This window comes from Podarcis erhardii (assembly GCF_964252035.2).
Source record: "Podarcis erhardii genome assembly, chromosome: 11".
NCBI classification, from domain to species: domain Eukaryota; kingdom Metazoa; phylum Chordata; class Lepidosauria; order Squamata; family Lacertidae; genus Podarcis; species Podarcis erhardii.
The window spans coordinates 25,009,881-25,030,210 of record NC_138501.1 but is presented as its reverse complement, the minus strand read 5'-3'; the positions used below and the strand labels follow the sequence as shown (position 1 = coordinate 25,030,210).

At 41.7% G+C, this 20,330-nt stretch overlaps 1 protein-coding gene across 2 annotated transcripts in view; it reads left to right on the top strand.

Annotated features, from left to right (window-relative positions):
- The window catches only part of FAM81B (family with sequence similarity 81 member B), a 34,386-nt gene that overhangs the window by 10,246 nt on the left and 3,810 nt on the right, over positions 1–20,330 (top strand). Inside the window, exons 4-10 of one of the 2 annotated variants that reach the window (XM_081880544.1) lie at positions 2,734–2,847; positions 4,090–4,348; positions 8,164–8,282; positions 11,678–11,807; positions 14,758–14,864; positions 16,968–17,103; positions 20,115–20,310. In XM_081880544.1, coding sequence (XP_081736670.1) covers positions 2,771–2,847; positions 4,090–4,348; positions 8,164–8,282; positions 11,678–11,807; positions 14,758–14,864; positions 16,968–17,103; positions 20,115–20,310 — 1,024 coding nt within the window. In that variant the 5' untranslated portion in view covers positions 2,734–2,770. The remainder of the gene's footprint in view (positions 1–2,733; positions 2,848–4,089; positions 4,349–8,163; positions 8,283–11,677; positions 11,808–14,757; positions 14,865–16,967; positions 17,104–20,114; positions 20,311–20,330) is intronic. The other variant, XM_081880545.1, reaches the window with a different exon arrangement.

Here is a 20,330-nt window from a genome sequence, read left to right as displayed (position 1 = left end):
AACCGAACACCATGATGGAAACCAGAGTGCATGGAAACACCGTTTACCTTCCCGCTGCAGCGGTACCTATTTATCTACTTGCACTGGTGTGCTTTCAAACTACTAGGTTAGCAGGAGCTGGGACAGAGCAACGGGAGCTCACCCTGTCATGGGGATTTGAACTGCCGACCTTCTGATCAGCAAGCCCAAGAGTCTCAGTGGTTTAGACCACAGCGTCACCCTCGTGCCATGTGACCTGACACAGTTCAATTTGTCTGTTCTCATTCATGCTGCCAATACCAAAGTGGCCTGTGCAGTTGTCCCATGTGTGATGACAACCCACAACTCTGGCATTGAAATCTCCCAGCAGGAATAGGTGTTTGCAGGCTGGGACTATCCAGACAGTCTGGTCTAGTTCCCCCTAGAACTGATTTTTGATCTGTATGTCAGAGCACATGGTGGGAGCGTAAATGCTCAAGATGTTAACCACACTAGAGGTGATTGAGAGACAGAAAGAGAGCAAGCATTCTGAGCCCTTAATTGGTGGTTCTATCACAGACAGAATGTTGAGCGTTTTCTGCTCAGGGTCAATGATGGCTGTCTTCCATGAGTCATTAACCTGCACCAGGTCGGTTGGACAAGCCGGGATACATGGTCCTGAGATTCCAGCTTGCTAGGCCCAATATAGTTTCTTTCTTTACTCTGTTGCCTGGTGCAGTGGTTCAGTCTGCTTGTCAAGTTAAACTCTAAACTACACATACCCCCTGAAGCAGGTGGACAGTGGCGAGTCAGCACTCTATTGACCGGGGTCTGCCTGGCTTAAGATGGGCAGTAGCTGACCAGTGAGACACAATGATCTCTCTCCCACTGACAAAGGCAACTTGTAGTGCTGGTACCTTATGCCTGTCTGGTTGAGCTTATAACTTGCAGCTGCTGCCTCCCACATTGTTTTTGCTGCATTAGCAGCACTGAAGCGACCTCTCCAGGGAGTAAGCATGGACAGTGTATATGGAAGTCCTGGGCTGCCCAGACGACAAGACCCCTTCTAGGCCTCTCTGATGTAATCCAAAAGAAAACAAAATAGTACATTTTACACCAACTTAGCTGCAGGAGTTGCTGGAAGGAGGCACAAAAGATGCCATCCATCCGCCTTAGGGACTCCACTCTGGAACTGTGTAGGGTTTACTCCTCTGTCTTTCCTTTTCCCAAAGATGTCCTGAATGGCAGCAGATAGAGATTATTTCTCAGTGGTTACTCCCAAAGCCTTTCTCACAAATGAGTATAGGCAAAAGGCAGTGGAAGTTCAAGGCCAGACTTTTCCTCCTGGGTGGGCTACCTTCCCAGGTTAGCAAGCCCCATCTGCCCCTCATTTCCCTCTACAGCACGTGCAGATGCACTATTGATCACATCCGCTCCATCCACTGGAGCCTCTCTTCACATGCAGGGGGTAACAAGTCCCTAACTCACTGAGCATTTAAACCCATCAGCTGCCCACACCTGGTTTAGCTGACCAGTAATAATAATTTCCCAGGATGTGGATGCTATCACATGCTGACAGCTTCTAGGAGCCACAGGTGACAGCTGAATGTAGAGTGGGGACCAAAGGTGTATGGGGTGTCAGGGGAGGGGCAGTGCCTCTGGTGGGGAGCATGTCATGCTTCCTCTGGGGTAGTTTGACCATCTTTGGCCCCCCTCTGCACTCAGCTCTTGCCTCTAACAAATGTGGGTGTAAATTATTTGTCTTATGGCAACTGGGACATGCTCTGATGAAACTGCTAGAGCCATTCATTCTTCAGCCATTAAGATTTTGGAGCTGGAGCCAGAGATGGATACTCTGTTCCATATGGACTGATCCCCTGAAAAATTAATGTGATTTGGCACTGCTACTGTCAATTTGAAGTCATGCCAGCAGACCGACTCTGCATTTTTATTACAGCTCCTAGCATTAATTGTTTCAGCTCAAGATCTGGACATAACACAAATGTCATGGATGTTTTATAACACAAAATTCTTCTGTCAAAGTATCAAGCCCAGGTGATCTAAAATTTGTAACACTACTTGCTGGAATGGCTTTTTAAAAATGCATTTTTTTTGGTAGACATTTTCAAAATAGTTTTCTATTCTAATTTTCAAGTATTTTCTTTAAGAAATTTCTAATACCTCTTGTTTTTAATTGTTAAATAATAAATTCAAAGTTAGGGTTTGATCTTTCCAGCACCAGTGTGTAGCCCTCCCTTTTACGGGTATCCTTTGCTAGAGGCAAGATAAGATATGCCAGTCCTTGTCCCAAAATCTGCTGGAAAACTCCTACCACCAATGAGACCACTTTTTATTTGTGATCTGTCTTTCCCCACAATTTGCCAGGTTAGTTTATGAAGCCAGAAAGCAAGAGAGGCTGACTGTGTGTCAATTCTATTCTGATAGTTGGCAATGTCAGGGGATTCCATGCATGTAACTCCCAGGAGGTACATGAGGAAACGTTATAGCTTAGTGGTAGAGCGTCTCTTTCGTATGCAGGTGAGTCCCAGGTTCAATCCCTGGCATCTCCAGGAAGGATTGGGAGACATCACTGTCTGAAATCCTGGAAAGGCACTGACAGTCCATGCAGACAAAACTAAGGGCCAATCTACAATGGTCAGTTAAAACTTTTAAAATGTGTTATAAAAATGTGACACCAGAGGCTGCTGTAGAGCAGTGATCCGTCATCAATAGAAAATTGCACTGACAGCTTTCTTATGTTTTTATTTTTCACAGCATTTTTACAATTGATGTAGATCCAGCCTAAGCTAACATGAACACTGGCAATGCTCTGACTTCAATTGAGGCAGCTTCCTATATTCCTATGATGATGGCAGGCCAAAGTGGAGGGTGGGTGTCTTCAAAGCACTGTATTTTCCCATGTATAACACGCCCCCATGTATAACACCCCCCCTATTTTGGGGGACTCAAATTTAAGAAAATGGGGGGAGATTGCCAGAAGTTGTTGAGCTTTTTTGGGAAGGATTGCCCAGGGTTCTTGAGCTTTTTTCAAGGGAAATGCTGAAAATCACTAACCCAACTGACAAACACTGACAATTGCTCGCGTCGCTGAAGCCTACATGCACCTGCCCACTCACCAACATCAGATGGCAATCGCAACTCCTATTGCCAAAGCGGCAGCCAATCAACAGCAGCCCTGGCCACAGCAACCAATCACCCACCCAATTACCACAGCAGCAGCCAATCCAAAGCAGCACTTGACGCAGCCCCCAATCACCCAAAAAATCACCACTTACAAGCTCCTGCTCGCGGCTGCAACCAATCACCCATCCCCCCCATACACTATCCGTATATAAGATACCCCCCCTTTTTTGACATTATTTTTGAGTAAAAAAACCTCATCTTATACATGGAAAAGTACAGTAATTTATATTATGTCTCTATCATGGTGAAGATACCTTGTAAATGAATGTGTTTAGTGCAGTATGTAAGGAAATAAAAACACATTTGGTTCCTATACTCTGTAAAAGGTAAAGGGTAAAGGGACCCCTGACCGTTAGGTCCAGTCGTGGATGACTCTGGGGTTGACATATTTCAAAAAGTAAAAGCCAGGACACCCCAATTTATTTTATTTTATTTTTACAAAAATGCCAAAAAAGCCAACAACGCTTAAGATCCAGGGCAAAGCGTCGCCTTTCGAAAATTCCCCCCAGACGTCAATTCTGCCTTTGAAATCCCAGTAATGTCCGGGGAAAATGTCTGGACATGTGGCAGCCCTAGTTTAGGCAAGCCTATCCAAACATAAAGAGGTTACATGTGTTTTAATATGTTTTCAGCTTATTGTTGATTTAAGTTTCTGAATGATTTCAAATGTGTTTTTTAACATTATGTTCTTTAAAATTTTTATGTTTCATTTTATTTTACTGTAAACTGCTTATTTAGATTCAAGCATTGTATAAATTTTGTTTAAAAGATAGGTATGAAGTGAGGGGAGGCGAGAGGAGGGGATTACAACAACCTGAATACACTTTACCTTTCTTATTTTACACTGCTGTCATAGCTGGGCATTCTAATATATGCCTTACCTTTAACTCCATAACCTTTTAACTCATTCGGTTTCTTGTTGGACAGGAGTCAGAGCCAGCCTTTCCTGCCTACGATTCCGCATGTTTCTGGAAGCAGAGTGCATTCCCTTGAAGACCGGCTGTCCAACCAGGAGAGGACCACAGCTGTCCTTCTGGATCAGGCCTTTCGGATCAAAGATGGCCTCGTTTCTTACCTTCATGGAAATAAAGGCGTTCAGCAAGGGGAGACAGCAGCACGCCAGCTCCTGGAGAACCACATACAGACGATCACAAGCATAGTTAAAAAGCTGAGCCATGACATAGAGGTACCACCACCGCAGTCGTGTTTGGCATTGCCGACAATTTGTTAAAGCTCTGGTTTATTCAGTAGCTATGTTGTGTTCAGCTCCAGATGGGTTTACTTAAGATTAAGTTACTTATAAAATATGCATATCTTTGTTCTCCCCAGGAGGCAGCCAGTCTAGCCAGTTAGCTGCCAACATCTGCTTTTTGCACTGACTCCTGAATGCAAATTACCTGGGAGCGATGATCACCTTTAGGACAGGGAAAGCCTCAAAGGACAGATTCTGACTTGTTGCTGAGATACATCTCTTACCCCCAAACTAGGAAAAAGAGGGGTTTTGGTAGAAGAACTTTGATTCCTATTCCCCCATAACTTATCACAGAGTTTGGCTATTGCTTATAATATATATATTCAGAAATGGTACATGCAGGGCTTTAAGATCTATGTACAGTCGTACCTTGGTTCTCAAACGGAATCCGTTCTGGAAGTCTGTTTGTCTTCTGAAAACGTTCAAAAACCAAGGTGCGGCTTCTGATTGGCTGCAGGAGCTTCCTGCACTCAATTGGAAGCCGCGGAAGCCACGTCGGACATTCGGCTTCCAAAAACGTTTGCAAACCAGAACACTCACTTCTGGGTTTGTTGCGTTCGGGAGCTAAAGCATTTGAGTTGCCAAGGTACGAATGTACTAGTTTATCTTCAAAGGCATTTTCAGCTAAGTATCCAGAAAGGTAATTTTGACCCTTTTCTTTGCACTTTGGCCCCTGGAATTCAGAGACAGTGCAATCATTCTGATTCTTTCTCCATGCTTAAGTGATAGGTGATGATTCTCCAAAGCACCTAGACCAGAGCTTTCCAAACTTTTCATGTTGATGACACACTTTTCAGACATGTATCATTTCGTGTGACACAGTAATTCAGTTTTACTAGCAAACCAGAGGTTAAACTAACCTCTTTCCAGCCTCGGGAGGAGCGCTGGGAGAGTTCACACAACACACCTAGACACTGCAGCCAAAACACTAATGTGTTGTGAGATAGTTTGGAAAGCTCTGACTTAGACTCTAGCCTTCCTGAAACATTTTAGGGCCCTTGTGTCTTTGCCCCATAACAATAATCCAAGAAGCATTCCCTGGTACAGCTCAAACACTAGAGAAACACCAACAAGACACCCCCATCCCCAGAGCTTAAAAATTTAGAACTACGAGGTGGCAGAATTATGGACTCTAGCCTTTCAAATTGTAGATGGGGAATGTTTCTCCATACTCTATTGATGAAAAAAGCTCCCTACTATATGTTTCTCGACCTAGCTCAAGTTTTTTTTTTAGGATTCTACAGCCAGCTTCCCTCATACCTTATGTTTTGCTTACAGATTATTGTGGCTTTCTCTTCTTCCATGCATGAAACTGGGTGTTAATTGGGGGTCAGGTAGCTGCAATCCCCCCCCCCTTGAGTCGAGACATTTATTTTACCCACACACAAACCTAGCATTTAAAAAACCGTCATAATAATGAAATACTTCCTGGCACAAAGGTTGTTTTTAATTAGCCTCTTTTGCACTGGAAGACGAGACTGCCATAATAACCATGAATTTAGATCCTGGCAGAGTTGGCCACCAGGGAGACTGTAATATAACAACCCTATTCTCAGAGTCATAGCAACTATATCGATGGAAGCATTAATGATATTCCACATGAGGAGGTAAATTGAGAAGAGTCATAAAGCCACGATGGATTTCTTTGGTTTGTCCTGCTACTTGCTAAGCAATCAGCACTTCCATGTTATATAAAATAACAAAACCATTAGGAGGACAGACACATTCTAATACAGTATTTCAAATTATGGGGAGATTCAGCATAATTAAAAATGTTTTAAAAGAGTACTTAAACATTGTTGTTTCAGTTATATTCATGAAATAATAATGAATCACTTAGAACAAAGTTGAAGGCAGCAAAGGAGATAATGTTCTCTATTCCCACACTCTCGTGAATTCTCAGAATTAACAGCAGCTTTATAGTGGAGTGGGACAGCTGGAAAAAAAATCACATCTGGCAACCAATGTTTCCCTTTGGTTTCAGATAGTACATGGGTAGACAAGTCTAAATAGCCCAGGACACAAATTTTCATGGCCCTCTAGCAGCTATAGTGGCTCATTTATCAGAAGTAATGTATTTTGCATTAACTCTGGAAGTTTTTACTAGATTCTGACCAAACTAAGCCTCCTAGAGCAAAATAAACACCAGGTTTACCCCCCCCCCAAAAAAATCATAGAACAATGGAATTATACAATTGGAAGGTATCCCCAAAGGTCATCTAGCCCAACCCCCTGCAAATATGACCATAAAACCTTCATCCCAGCCTTATTTGATTTAACAGCATCAAACATGAAAGAAAATACAATACTCAGAGTGTACTTCCTATTTCAGAGAGAGAAACACCCCTCTCACTGTATATAGCTCTCATGATTCACACCGTCACTGAAGAAAATAAAAAAAATGTCTCATCTGGGCCTGAGTGTTACCGTACATATAATCGAGTGCCAGAAGTATCAGCCACATTAACAAATGTACTGTGTGAACATACAGGGGGAAACATTGTGTCCCGGGCTTTTCAGACTTGTCTACCCATGTACTATCTGGAACCAAAGTGGCGTATCGATGGCCTGGTGTGAAATATTTTGGCATTATTTTCAGCTCTCCCACCCCACTATTAGCATTTAGTCCTTAGGTGGTGAACTTGTGGCACAGGCAGTATCAGTAACACAGTTTTGTGATAGTCTCAGGCAGCCTGCAGCCTGGCTATGCCTGCCTTCCCTGTTGATAACTAACAGCAATATGTTTCTTAAAATTAAGTTTCTGGGCAGCTCTAGAGCCACACACTATGGTCCAATTAAGGCATAACAGAAGCCATGGTTTCCTGCTATCTGAATGAACTATGGTGAGCCTTTTACTCACATGCTGCCCCTCCCCTTTCACCTTTCATTGCCATGAGAATGGAAATAATGGTTTGTCTAAAGTTGATTTGTTAAAAGAAGCCAGGATAAATTTCAAAGCCTGGCTTGTTCAGGGCCCATACAACTCTAATTCATATAGTGTGGAATGATGATTTCCCCTTGCATCTGAACCAGACCAAATGTCTTGCCATTAGGGAGATGGGTGTGAGGAATATTGTGTGGTTTCAAGGAACTTTCTTTCTAGGTTTGGCCTTCCTGCTTTCAGGTTATGCACGGCCTCCCTTCTTTCCATTTGGACCACAGCAAAGTCCCCATTTCCACAGTACAAACTGCTCTACACTTTCATTATTCAGCTGCCACTATGCTGTCAGACCTAGTTTATTCATCCATTGGATTGTTTGGTTTGGAGACCAGTTCACTTTCCAGGGAAAATACAAATAATGTGATTAGGGCCTTAGGAACCTTCCCCATATCTCAAGATTCTATATTAAATGTCGGCAATATGGATGGAAATTGTATACACAAAGACAGGCAGATATTGGAAGCTTTGACAGTGTGGGACCGTCAACTTCCAAAGGTACCACCAGGTCTGAGGAACGTGATAATCTCTAAGGTAAAGGAATTGCGTTAGCCCATTAAAAATGTAAACCAGTGCAGACTCAGCTGCTGTTTAGCTTCCAATGTAAGGCCCCCCATTTTAAGTAATAACAGCAGTTCGTGTGTTTGTATAACACGTGTTCTTATGTTGTGAACCACCACCCTGCAATCTTCAAATGATGGGTGGTATACAAATTTAATAAATAATAATAAAAGCAACAACAATAATTTGTATAAAACAATAAACTGAACACGTATTGGTATAGTCCTTTACAATTCTACTCAAATTATAGGTTCTGGAGAGGCAAATAAAATCAAGAGATGATGCAACATCAGGAACTAACTTTGCTATGCAGAGTCTAGACCATAAACACTTGCAGGGAGTTGGAGATCTACGTGGAAGAGTAGCTAGGTAAGTGTGACATGCTCTACTGAGGGAAACCTACCTCAACAATATTTGCACCTTGGCTCACATTTACAACATCTTGTGCTGGGGACCCAAAAAGCTGAAGGAGCACCACTCGTTTTATCATCATACCTGCGCCTTCAGATTTTTGGAAGAGGCCATTCTCTGTGTTCCACCGTGGGGGCAGATGCATTGTGTGGCGACACAAGAACCTTCTCCATACAAACACCCCAACCCTAAAACGGCGTGTCCTTAAACAAAGCACATTACAATAACAAACTATGTGTTACATTAAATGTGTGGTTTGCCACCTTCTCTCTATGAACTGTGTGGTGGTGGATAGAGGCTGATCCAAATCAGAATTGGTGCTGGTGGCATAGGGAGTTACATTACACCAGCACTATGGGCCTGATGAAAATTGCTCCTCTCAGCACCATTTGCTCTGAACAGGAAGCTGCTACTTGCCCAAAAGAACTTTCTCTCCTGGGGCAAATAGCAGCTTCGGCATGCAGTGGCAATGATCAGTATCACGGCATCTGGGCGAAGTGTAGATCCCATTCCACGGCCATGGTACTGAAACACGTAGGTCTCTTCTTTTTTTTAGGGGGGGGGGACACAAGTGATTTAATCTATCATGTAGTTTTGAAGTTTTCCTCTAATACCTTGGTTTTATAATTGAAGACTCCCATTTGTAGAACGCTGAACTGGTGCCTCTTAAGTTCAAAGCTGGAGAAAATGTTCTGTACATGTTGTTGTACATCATTCCCATTTCTGAGCAGTGAGAAATTCCAGGCTTTCCAGGATCTTACCCAGGGCTCATGTTTCCTTTTGGAAGTGGCACACAGCGAAGACTGTGGAGTCTTCATGATATATGGTTTATTTACACATATATACCACCTGAGCCTATGATGGAGGGGTTCACAACATGAACACCCAAAAAACCATCTTGTTCTCCCACAGCTACAGCCTTGGATTCAAATAGAAATCAAACATTGCTCTGACTCTCCAGATTGCTGCTTTACTTCTAGGTTACGACACAGCCAAACTCTACTCCAGACTCCAGCACTATCTTCTAACTAACTGTGATCTGGGGGGGGGGGAGGGGCCCCACCCATTTGCTGTCTCACCCAGAGCCCCGTTCCTTTGTTCCCTTTAATGGCCATGCTATCACCTCAACACAGGAAGCTAGCCAGGCTTTTATTTTAACATTTGCTGGATGCAGAAGGATCTTACACAGAGCCTATTTCCTCCACCCCAAACATATAATACTATGTTAAATTTTGGTATAAATATTGCCTCATTAATATTGCCACACAGTGAGATGATTGATAAAAATAGGATTATTAACATGAGCTGAAACTAGAAACAGGGATATGGGGTAAGTTATAATGGTTCTGCTTTGCAGGTGGTTACTGGGTTTTAAATAGACTGGAATTGGAAAGAGGCTTTTGGACAGAAACTACAGGAATTGCACTTTCAAGCTTTTATTCATGGATCACAGAAGCTGTCTTGATTTCACAAACTCCTTAGTCACAAGAGTCAAACAAAAGAAATTATTTATTGGCCTTGGAATGGTATTGGTGGGTCAGCTTTGTGTAGATCAAGTACACAAATATTAAGCAACATAGGAAAACGTGTGGTCGATAAAACTGAATCACCATTCAATACTTTTGCACAGATATCCCATCTGCCACAAGATCACCCCTTTTGGAGTAGTTATTGAACTTGGCCTGCGTATTTAATAGTGTCTCAAAGAGTGTGCATTATATTCTGGCCTTAAGGTTGGCACTGAAACACCGTATTGGGAACTGCAGGGGATAAACAATTTAAAATGTGACACTTTCCTATATAATTAACAGAGCAAGTAGTGATCTAAATAATTAGTGTTAGTTCCCTGGGTTATTTTATTAAAGTAAGGCCAATTTATTCCACCTTTTTTGTGAGAGTGAGATGAGCGAGCACAAATCTCTAGGCTCAGCACAACCTCCTGACATTGCAGCAATAAAGGCTGGCTTTAGTAGCTGTATTTAAGCAGTCAATTTTCAATGAGTAATTGCTCTTAGATTAAGCTATAGTACAAGGGAATGATTGATACCACATTATGAGCACTTTTTGCATATTGCTTGTTACTAGTGCTCTCTTATGGAAATGTTGAGCTAACCTAATTTGAAATACTGAAAAACCTCTAGTACAAAAGCTATTACTGTGCTTGCTTAGGACCCGTCTCTACACATCTGAAAGCTACTTTTCCATGTTCAGGGAATGCGCCCTTCTAGAGCATGAGTGATAGGGAAAATTTATGCCCCCAGTGCAGCCCAGCCCAACGCTTCTCGCTGTGGGTGTTGGTTCTTCTGACACCCAGGAGAGAGAAGCGCTGGGCTAGGCGGCTGCATGGGGACGGCTGCTTCGAGCCCCCTCAAAAATCCATGCCACAGCCCCTCTGGCACCCCCCCCCCCAATACTACACCCCTGCAATCCAGCAAGGCACAAGAACCCAGCTTTCCCCAGTGCCAAACCAAAACCTAAGCTGCCATCCTGCAGCCACTTACCTGGGAATATGCCCCATTAAACACAAAGAGACTGTCTTCTGAGTGGATATGTATAGCATTGCGCTGTAAGTTAATTATACAGTAAATTCTTAATAAAATACTGTACTTTCCCTCCTGTAGAGCAATACACACCCACCAGAAAAATGCCTCCTTGCTGCTAAGAAAAACGGAAGGAGAAACTATGAAGCTGCCAAGGACAAGAAAATAAGAGTAAACTAGGAACAGTGCAATAAGGGATGGGTGTGTTGGCATCTCTTTAGGATCCCATGGATTCCTATTTCCTTGTATCCAAACAACTCACTTTTCAATCATAAAAATTATTCACCCATTGGCTAAAAGCACTGGTAGGCAGGAGCAGCCAGGCTGCCTCATTTCACAGAAATGTCTTAGGGTATCTACATGTTTTGCTTCACAACTTTCTAAGAGGGTTATAGACTTATTTTTTATCTTAAAAAAGAAAGCTCGGCCTCTTGGTTCTGTGCCCAGGAATGATTACCTCCATATTTGCAAGCCTTGATGTTGCCTAACAAAATAACATGAACATGGAAACCAATGCTATTGTGCAGAACGGGTGTTACAGCAACTGCTCTGGTTAACATTTTGCACCAGTGTAGTTTCAAGATACTCTTCAAAGGCAGCCTCAGATAGAATGAATTGATTGGAGGGGGTGTCTTTAGGTAAGAGTCAAAGAGCTAAGTGCATGGTGTATGGATTCTGCCTTATGGAGGAAAGTTAAAGGTTTGGGTCGATGCACTTCTAGGTGAGAGATGGTGCTAGGTATTGATGGGGCTGTGGGAGTTTTTGAGGACTGTTAACACTACTTTGCATTCTGTCATCCACCTTTGCTTCCAGATGTGATGCCAGCATTGCAAAGCTCTCTGGAGATATAAATATCATCAGGCACGAGATCTCAAAACAAGAGAAAGAAATTCATGCAATCAAGTCTACTGTTGAAAATTATGCTAATAATTTGGAGTTGAAGGTGAGTGAATCTGAATGTTTGTTATTCAGATCTTTAAGGCATTGCCCCAGTTCCCCATTTGATTCTAAACTACTGACTGACCTTGGTGAAAGACGGAGGCTGAGTTTGAACTATAATTTAATGTACCATGAAGGAGTTACAGAAAGCCTTGGCTTACATGGTCTCCCATTTTGCTTCTTCTGTTGAGCTGTTTGGAAGCAATTACTACCATCTTTGCTTAATGGCAGCTTGTATCATCTAAACAGACAAACTGTGGTTAGTGTTACCTATGGTTTGTTTAAAAGAATCCATTGGATTGTTAATAATAAATATTGTGAGAGGTAGTACTTCTTCAGTACTGAAAACTAAATACTGTACAAAGGTGTGTAAAATTATTAATATTAATAGAATGGAGTTGTAAGAATACAGAGTTTTTTCCAGGTTTTTTTTTTTTAAAAAAAGATTGAAATCCCAAAATAATTTTAGATTTAATCTTACAGGAGCCCGATTTTCAGTGTTTTGTGCATTTCAGGCTCATGCTTGAGGGCAAAAGCTCAGTCTGGGAATGTCTATATTAAGAGGACAAAATTGTTTGTGAGCACAGAGAAGAGGCAATTTGCCCTTCCAGCCAGCATATAGATTAAGCTTCAGGAAAAAGTTTTCTGATGACACAACCTGAAAGAAAGAACTTTGGGAGAACAGTGCTCTGTTTTATTAATCGTATAATTTACATAAGTGTCCTAAAATTACCTTATTTATATGCTTCTGTTTGGTGTTTTGATTTACCTTTGTATGAATCTCTTCAGAGACACTTAATAAAGACAACATTTGATAAACAAAAGAATGTAAGAATCACACCAAAAAATAAAAGTTGCATAAGCCTGTCTGGAAAGCCTATCTGTAAATCTCAGATATGTGAAATCTGGGTACGGTTAGCAAGTAATGAAGACAGAGCATTTTGTTGTTCACTTCAGTTCCACAGCAGCTCTCTCGCAAACAAGCTGGCACTCAGGAACTGAAATTTACAGCCCTTTGCAACACAAAAACATCAACAAGCAAGGAACTTGCTGAGGAGATGCGTAATTCATTTAAAAACTTTAAAGGGAACCTTACTACTAACCTGCTCTTAGGCATTCAGGGCCTTACAGAAAGGAGGCAAAAAGGCAGCATCCAAACTGTTCTGAGGTAATGAGCTAGCTGCCCATAAAGGTGACTGCTGCCAGCCTCAACTCTGCCACTGAGCATGTGCAGACTTATTAACGTAATAGACAGCAGTGGATTACACTTTCATATCTATAAGGAGATTAGCTATTGCTTGCTAGCTCTACCTTTTTTGACATATATAGGCCTGTAACCCCAAAACAGTGTCAGCACCAGGCACCCTGAGGCATTAGACAGGGCCCACCACTGCAGGTGCCTCCCCTGGATTCCCAGCCAACTTACTGAGTGATAGACAGGCAAAAGCTTCCCACAGAGCCCTGGAGCATCAACAATCGTATCACTCAAGGGAATTGTGAGAAATTAATAGTAGTTGGTTTAGCCATTCACCGCTGTACCAGGTAAACCCACATTCATGGTGGCCTCCCAACAGAGGAGTGGGGGGGGGTCCATAGAGGGCACTTTACCAATAGCCCCCTTACACCTGGAGTCAGTTTCCTTCACTAGAGGATTTTAAGCAGAGGTTGGGTGGCCATCTGTCTTCAGTTGAGATTCCTGCATTCCAGGGGGTTGCACTAAGTGACCCTCTAGGTCCCTTTCAACTCTATAATTCTGTCATTCTTTGACAAGTATGTAAGATAAAGACTGTTGATGTAACCTCATTGTAAGAACTTTTTAAACTGCATACTTTTTGAAGGTATCTGATCCAACATGAATGTTCAGATGTTTGCAGTACTAATAGAAAATAAGCTACCCACGTATATTGCTACATATAATATTCATGGTTTCTCAGTTTTGGAGATTAAGCCCTGCTCTATTAAAGACCAAAGCTATTCTTTAGCAGGCATTAGGTGGCTGGTCTTTTCTTTTGCTTCAGTATTGCCTTCATTCTTTATGGGATAGTAGCCACACTTTATTTCCCAATCTCCTGTATTCCTTACTGACAGTTTACTGTCTTTCTCAAAAGACAGGTATTCTTGAGAGGGTGCAAGTGGAAATATTTCACCGGAAAAATGTGGTCAGAGGCATGTTTCAAACCTGTCTTCCTCTTGGCAGAAAATGATGTTTCCGCAATCCAAGTAAAATAGAATAAATGCATGTCATAAATCACATATACCAGAATACCAAAGAATGTAAAAACAAAGTTAGTCTTTTCCTATGGAGAGACATCAAGCAGGGGAAAAATGACAAATAAAAGCTCAACAGGAAAAGACACACACACACAGAGAGAAAGAGACAGGGGAAAATGTCCAGAGCTTAGCCACACACCCAGAAATAATCACGATACAGCCCTCCCTGGATTACACGTAAGATCAGAATGCAAAACAGAACTTCAACAGCTAACACTAAAAATCTCACACCACTTTGTCCCTTCAAGAGTACTAAACTGGCTTTGTTCACTGATGGCCTGCGGTCAATTGTAGTACAGTTGTACCTCAGAATACATTTCCCAAATATAAAACTGATTTTTCCTCAATCTTATCTAAGCACCCTTATGTACTCTCAAACTCTATCATGACCCTAACATTTTAGTCAGTTATAACTGCTCCTGAAAGCCACACTGAATTCACTGGGTTTTAAGAGTTGTCGATACACATAATTTAATCAGCGAAATTCTGGCGGATACTAAATTATTTTGTACCAGTTGATGGCAAGCCTTTATTACTGAGTTAAATTAATTCTGAGAAAAGCTTTTAAGAATGGGCCTGTCAGAAATTCTGGCTTTTCCCACTCACTGCAGCAATAATGTGTGTTTAATGTAAGTGCTGGAATTCTGCCTTATAAAGAGTGTTCCCTGTTGAATTCTTATTAGGTAATGCAGCTTTTAGGCAAGATCGACACTTCAAACTCAGAGCAAAACTCAAATTTGAAGGCAATACAAGGAAATCAACATCATGAATTGCAGCTCCTGGATCTCAAGTAGGTGGTGGAAGCTTTTTAACTTTATTAACACACCTAGTTTAGACCAATGGAATTTTTATGACAGCGCAAAACAGAACCATTTATTTACATGCTTTTGGGAATCTTGACAAACTAGTGAGAAAAGTTTGATAGAAACCTAACAATATTGGTCACAGAGTAAATTGCCAAAGTGATACTCTTGCCCCTCAAAAAGCAAGGGAAGAATTGCACTTTCCCCCTTTATTGTAACCATTTATTATGAACCATAGCCCAGAGATTATGCATGTGCAAAGGTGTTTGCACCTTGTTTCCCTGCATTTATAAATCCCTTTGTATAGAAATCTAGCACATTCATGAGAAAGAATTCCATCAGGGCCCCTTCTTGATGGTTTAGTTTTTGTATGTGCAAGTGTTTTCTTTCTTTTGTTTTGTGTGATAATGTGAGAAATCTAACAATAACTTTGCTCTAACAATAACTTTGCTCACTGGAGACATTAATGTTGCTGTTTAGTCATTTAGTCGTCTCCGACTCTTCGTGACCTCATGGACCAGAGCACGCCTGGCACTCCTGTCTTCCACTGCCTCCCGCAGTTTGGTCAAATTCATGCTGGTAGCTTCGAGAACACTGTCCAACCATCTCGTCCTCTGTCATCCCCTTCTCCTTGTGCCCTCCATCTTTCCCAACATCAGGGTCTTTTCCAGGGAGTGTTCTCTTCTCATGAGGTGGCCAAAGTATTGGAGCCTCAGATTCAGGATCTGTCCTTCCAGAGAGCACTCAGGGCTGATTTCCTTCAGAATGGATAGGTTGGATCTTTTTGCAGTCCATGGGACTCTCAAGAGTCTCCTCCAGCACCAGAATTCAAAAGCATCAATTCTTCGGCGATCAGCCTTCTTGATGGTCCAGCTCTCACTTCCATACATCACTACTGGGAAAACCATAGCTTTAACTATACGGACCTTTGTTGGCAAGGTGATGTTTCTGTTTTTTAAGATGCTGTCTAGGTTTGTCATTGCTTTTCTCCCAAGAAGCAGGCGTCTTTAAATTTCATGACTGCTGTCACCATAATGCCAAAAGTCTTTTTACGGGGGAGGACGCATTATGAGGCTTAAGGTTTATTTTTTGCGACCCACCCCTTTCAACTTTTCACTCCACACTAAGGTCTCTCTACACAGGTCTTCTGGTTTTCTCTGCAAATTTCTTAATTTATCTGAGACTCTTTTTCTATATATAACTAATTCAAAACTTAACTACATGAGTCATGCTAAAGTGAACCACAAAATCACATAGGTTCAGAGCTATGAGTAAAACATGGCCTTGAGTCACTTCACCAATTATTGCTGATGTTATGTATGTAGGTACACACTCCCACAGAGAGACTCCCATCTCTGGCTCATGCTTTGTCACTGTTGTTCATATCAAGGCGCCTCGTCTCTTACTTTCAGGATGGTCTAACTAGGCCTGTGTTTCAGATCCTCAGGCTACGCTTTGGAGATTTCGTATTCTCAACCAGTTCTGTTTCTCAGTATTATTCTGGCCTTTTATACTCCCACCCACCTGTTGCATAGCTGGATGTTAGGTTCAGATTTTTTCTTTTTAAGTCTTTAGGTTTTCTAGCTCAGAAATTGTGTTCATAAGCTAACATATTATACTGAAAAATGAGTGGAATAAAATGACTCAAGTGTCAGGTTTTTGGTTTTTTTAGTTGCTTCTTATTTGGGAATACTCTTGGGTCCAAGTATTACGCTGATATCTACTGTACACCCTTGAGCAGAAAGTCAGGAATTACATCTCACATGCAGAACTTTACAAAACTTGGAAGTATATGGAATGAATTCAAAATATATCTCAAATGTGATTCTGTGGTGACTATATTTACTTGATTGATCGATGCTGCCACACATGAAAGTTGGCTGCCTTGAGAAAGTTATATTTAGCAGACACAAAATTAGACAATATAAAAAGGCGTGTGTGAGATATAGCTTAGTAATGTTCCAGCCACCTTAAAAGGTAAATGTTGAGTGTGTTTTTTTGACAGAGATAGGGAGGTCTCCAAATTTAACTGGATATAGTTATCGTACTGTGTTGCATGAATATTCACTAATGGTATCTTTAAATGCTAGGATAAATGGTGTTTTAAATGACTTTAAGGATCAAATCCAAAACCAGCGGAAGTGGATAGAAAATGAGTTGAGGAGATCTGAGCAAGAACAGGCCTCTCTCATAAATCAGTGTCTTTATTCAGTGAAAGAAAGACTGGTAAGTATACTTAGAATTATTACTTCTAATGGATGTTACAGTGAACCTAGGAAGACTTACTTACCTAGACCTTGTGAAAGTGCCCATAATTAAGGATTTTAAATACTTTCATGGCACACATAGGTGGAATAATGCCCCTTTAAGCAATGGGAACTAGGGAGAGCAGGGACAACTCAGGCAAAGAGAAAATTGGGAGAGACTTCCCTTAGGATAAACTGAGAAGGGAAAATGGACGCAGAGGCAAAGCAAATGCACATGAAAGGAATCTGAGTATAAGGGGGGTCAAATATTACTATCAGAGATCTGATATTCGGCACTATTTTGGCCCTTGTGCTCAACATAGTGCTGTCAAGTGGTAAAATACTACTTTTATGAAATGGAACATACAGAAAGCATGCATCATAAAAAATAAAATTACCTTCCACTATGGGTATCATACTTTGCATCAAAAGCAAAATCTTAACACAGTGGCTTCAATAAGCCTCCCATGGATGGCAAAGTGCCTACTTTTCAATGAGCGACATTCTAAATTAGTTTAGATTCTTGGCAGTAGAAGAGTTCCTGGCTCCATGCAAGCACTTAAGTTGAGTGTTTAGCTTCAGGAAATCCTTGTTCCAGGATTAGGGCTCTCAGTGTTTATCTGAATTAAATGTCTCACACAAAATTCTGGATGCCGCTGGAAAGATTCATTTCATTAAGTCACATCACAGGAGTGAGAGATCCAGTTCTTATATACAAGAGTCTGAAATCTAAGTAACTGCTAAGCCTAAATTATTGACATTACATAGCAAGTTTAAAATGTCACATTTCCTATATTAAAACATCAAGGTCAATGTTGGTAACCTCAAAAATATCAAGTGCTGGATCGCTTTGAATTTAAGGGAAAAAATGTCTCCTTCCTTTAACAGGGCAGGTTTTGGGAGGTTCATTCTCTTAATAATCATTATTGCCATAATAACAAGTACAGGGTGAGCATTCCTTTGGCCATAGTTAATTTCATTGCTGATAGGAGAGGACAATGGAGATATCTAGAGTACCACAATGAGAGGATGACTGGATCTTTCATTTCAGCTGCCCCAAGTAGATATTCAAAGACTTTCTTGGATTGCTGCAACCACTATTAACAATTCACATTTCTATTTGTTAACTGAGCAAAGGCAACAAGAAATATATAAATGAGCAAGATGCTCATTAAGTGGTTGAGCGTTGTCTAAGTACAGCTGCTTGCTATTTCAAAATGTGTCCTTAACATGCTCCACAATGCAGTTTTAAATTTTTTGTTTGCATTTATATCTCACCTTTCTTGCAAGAGGCTCAAGGTGGCATACATTGTTTCCATGTCCTTTCTCCCCTCAAGTCAATTTTATTTTCACAAGAGCCCTGTGAGGTAGGTTAGGCTGTAGGATAGTGAGCGGTCCAAGGTTGTCTCAGGGAGCATAATGGCAATTAAAGGACCTGCCTCCCCAGTCCTAGAACAGCATTATATAACTATTACCCCACCCTGTCTCATCTTAGCCCAACACAAGTTCTTGGCTGCTGCCTGGAAGTGACACTTCCCCATATAATTGAGGCAGGTGCCTATCTGTTTATTTGTTTTGTTCTAAAGCATATTGGTGGAACAGAAATGGAGGAAAATAAAATGGAAGATTCCTCTCACCAAAAGGACAAAAAGCACCAAAAAACCACAGCAATCTAACACAGAGCTGAGCCAGCTGAAAAATGTATCGAAGTAATTTGTGCAGTAAAAAAAATCTACAGACCCTGTTCTACTAGGATTAAAAACTGAAATAAAAGTGTTGTATCCAACGTTAGTACCCACTGAAATTAATGTATATGGCTAACTTACATCCATTCACTTAAGTGGATCTACTCTAATAATTTTTTTATTTATACCCTGTCCACCTGGCTGGGTTGCCCCAGCCACTCTGGGCGGCTTACAGCTTATCTAAGTAGGACTGATGTTGAATAGAATTCTATTGCCATAATGTTGGATAGAACTCTATTGGCATCCATCTGTCTTGAGACAACAGAGTGCGCCTCTGGGTAGTGGGGTGAAGTCAAACTGCTGCATTAGCAGCACTGAAGTGCCCTCCCTGGAGTGCATGCCTGGGCAGTGTGTATGGAGGTCCTGGGCTGCCCAGACAAGAAGACCCTCCTTTCAGTCTCGCTGATGTGGCCCAAAGGAAATCAGAGTGATATATTTGGCACCGGCTTGGCTGCAGGTGTTGCCGGAAGGAGGCGTACAAGGGGCCATTCAACCGCCTTAGCGACTGCGTTCACACCTTAGCCTTTTCTTCTCCCAGATATATCCCGCAAAGCAGATGTTTAGGGTCAAGGTTTTCTTTCTCCTAGATCAGGCATAGGCAAACTTGGCCCTCCAGATCTTTTGGGACTACAACTCCCATGATCCCTAGCTAACAGGACCAGTGGTCAGGGATGATAGGAATTGTAGTCCCAAAACATCTGGCAGGCCAGAGTTTGCCTATGCCTGTCCTAGATGGGCTACCTTCCCAGGTTGATGAATCCCATCTGCCCCTTACTTTCTTCTACAGCACATGCAGAAACTGCTTCCTTGACTGTTGGACCTAATATTGGTCTCATCTCCTCAATCCCACCAGAGCTTGTCTTTGCATGTAGGGGAAGCCCCTAACTCACCAAGGGTTTGAGAGCCATCGGCTACCCTCACCTGGTTTAGCCAACCAGTCAAAGCCATTCCTGGGATGTGGCTGCTGTCTCATGCTGGCAGCTTCTAGGAGCCACAGGTGAGAGCCAAGTGCAGGGTGGATACTGAAAGTGGGCAAGCTACCCCAGAAGGAGCACAGTGTCCCCCCCACCAGAGGTACTATTCTCTCCCCCTAACACCCCAAACATAATCCTGTAAAATTTAAAATATTTATAAATAGTCTTTATGGGAAAGAATAGGTAACTTAGATGCAGTTTTGTGGAAGGCAGTAAAAACGGTTCCAAATCCTGTAATTATATTGATTTGTCATAAATCTTTATTTTAAAAGGACACAGTGGAAAAGAAAACGGATGATAGTTATTATTTCCTCTCCAAAAGAATAGAAAGCACTGATAAAACAGAACAATTTAACACAGAGCTGAACCAAGTGAAAAATGACCAAAATAAGCTTCATGCAAGGATTGCTAGATTTGAAAAACTGATGTGGCATGAGCTGGAGGAAATCCAAAGTGAATACAGATCAGGTAAGATTTTTGGTGGGTTT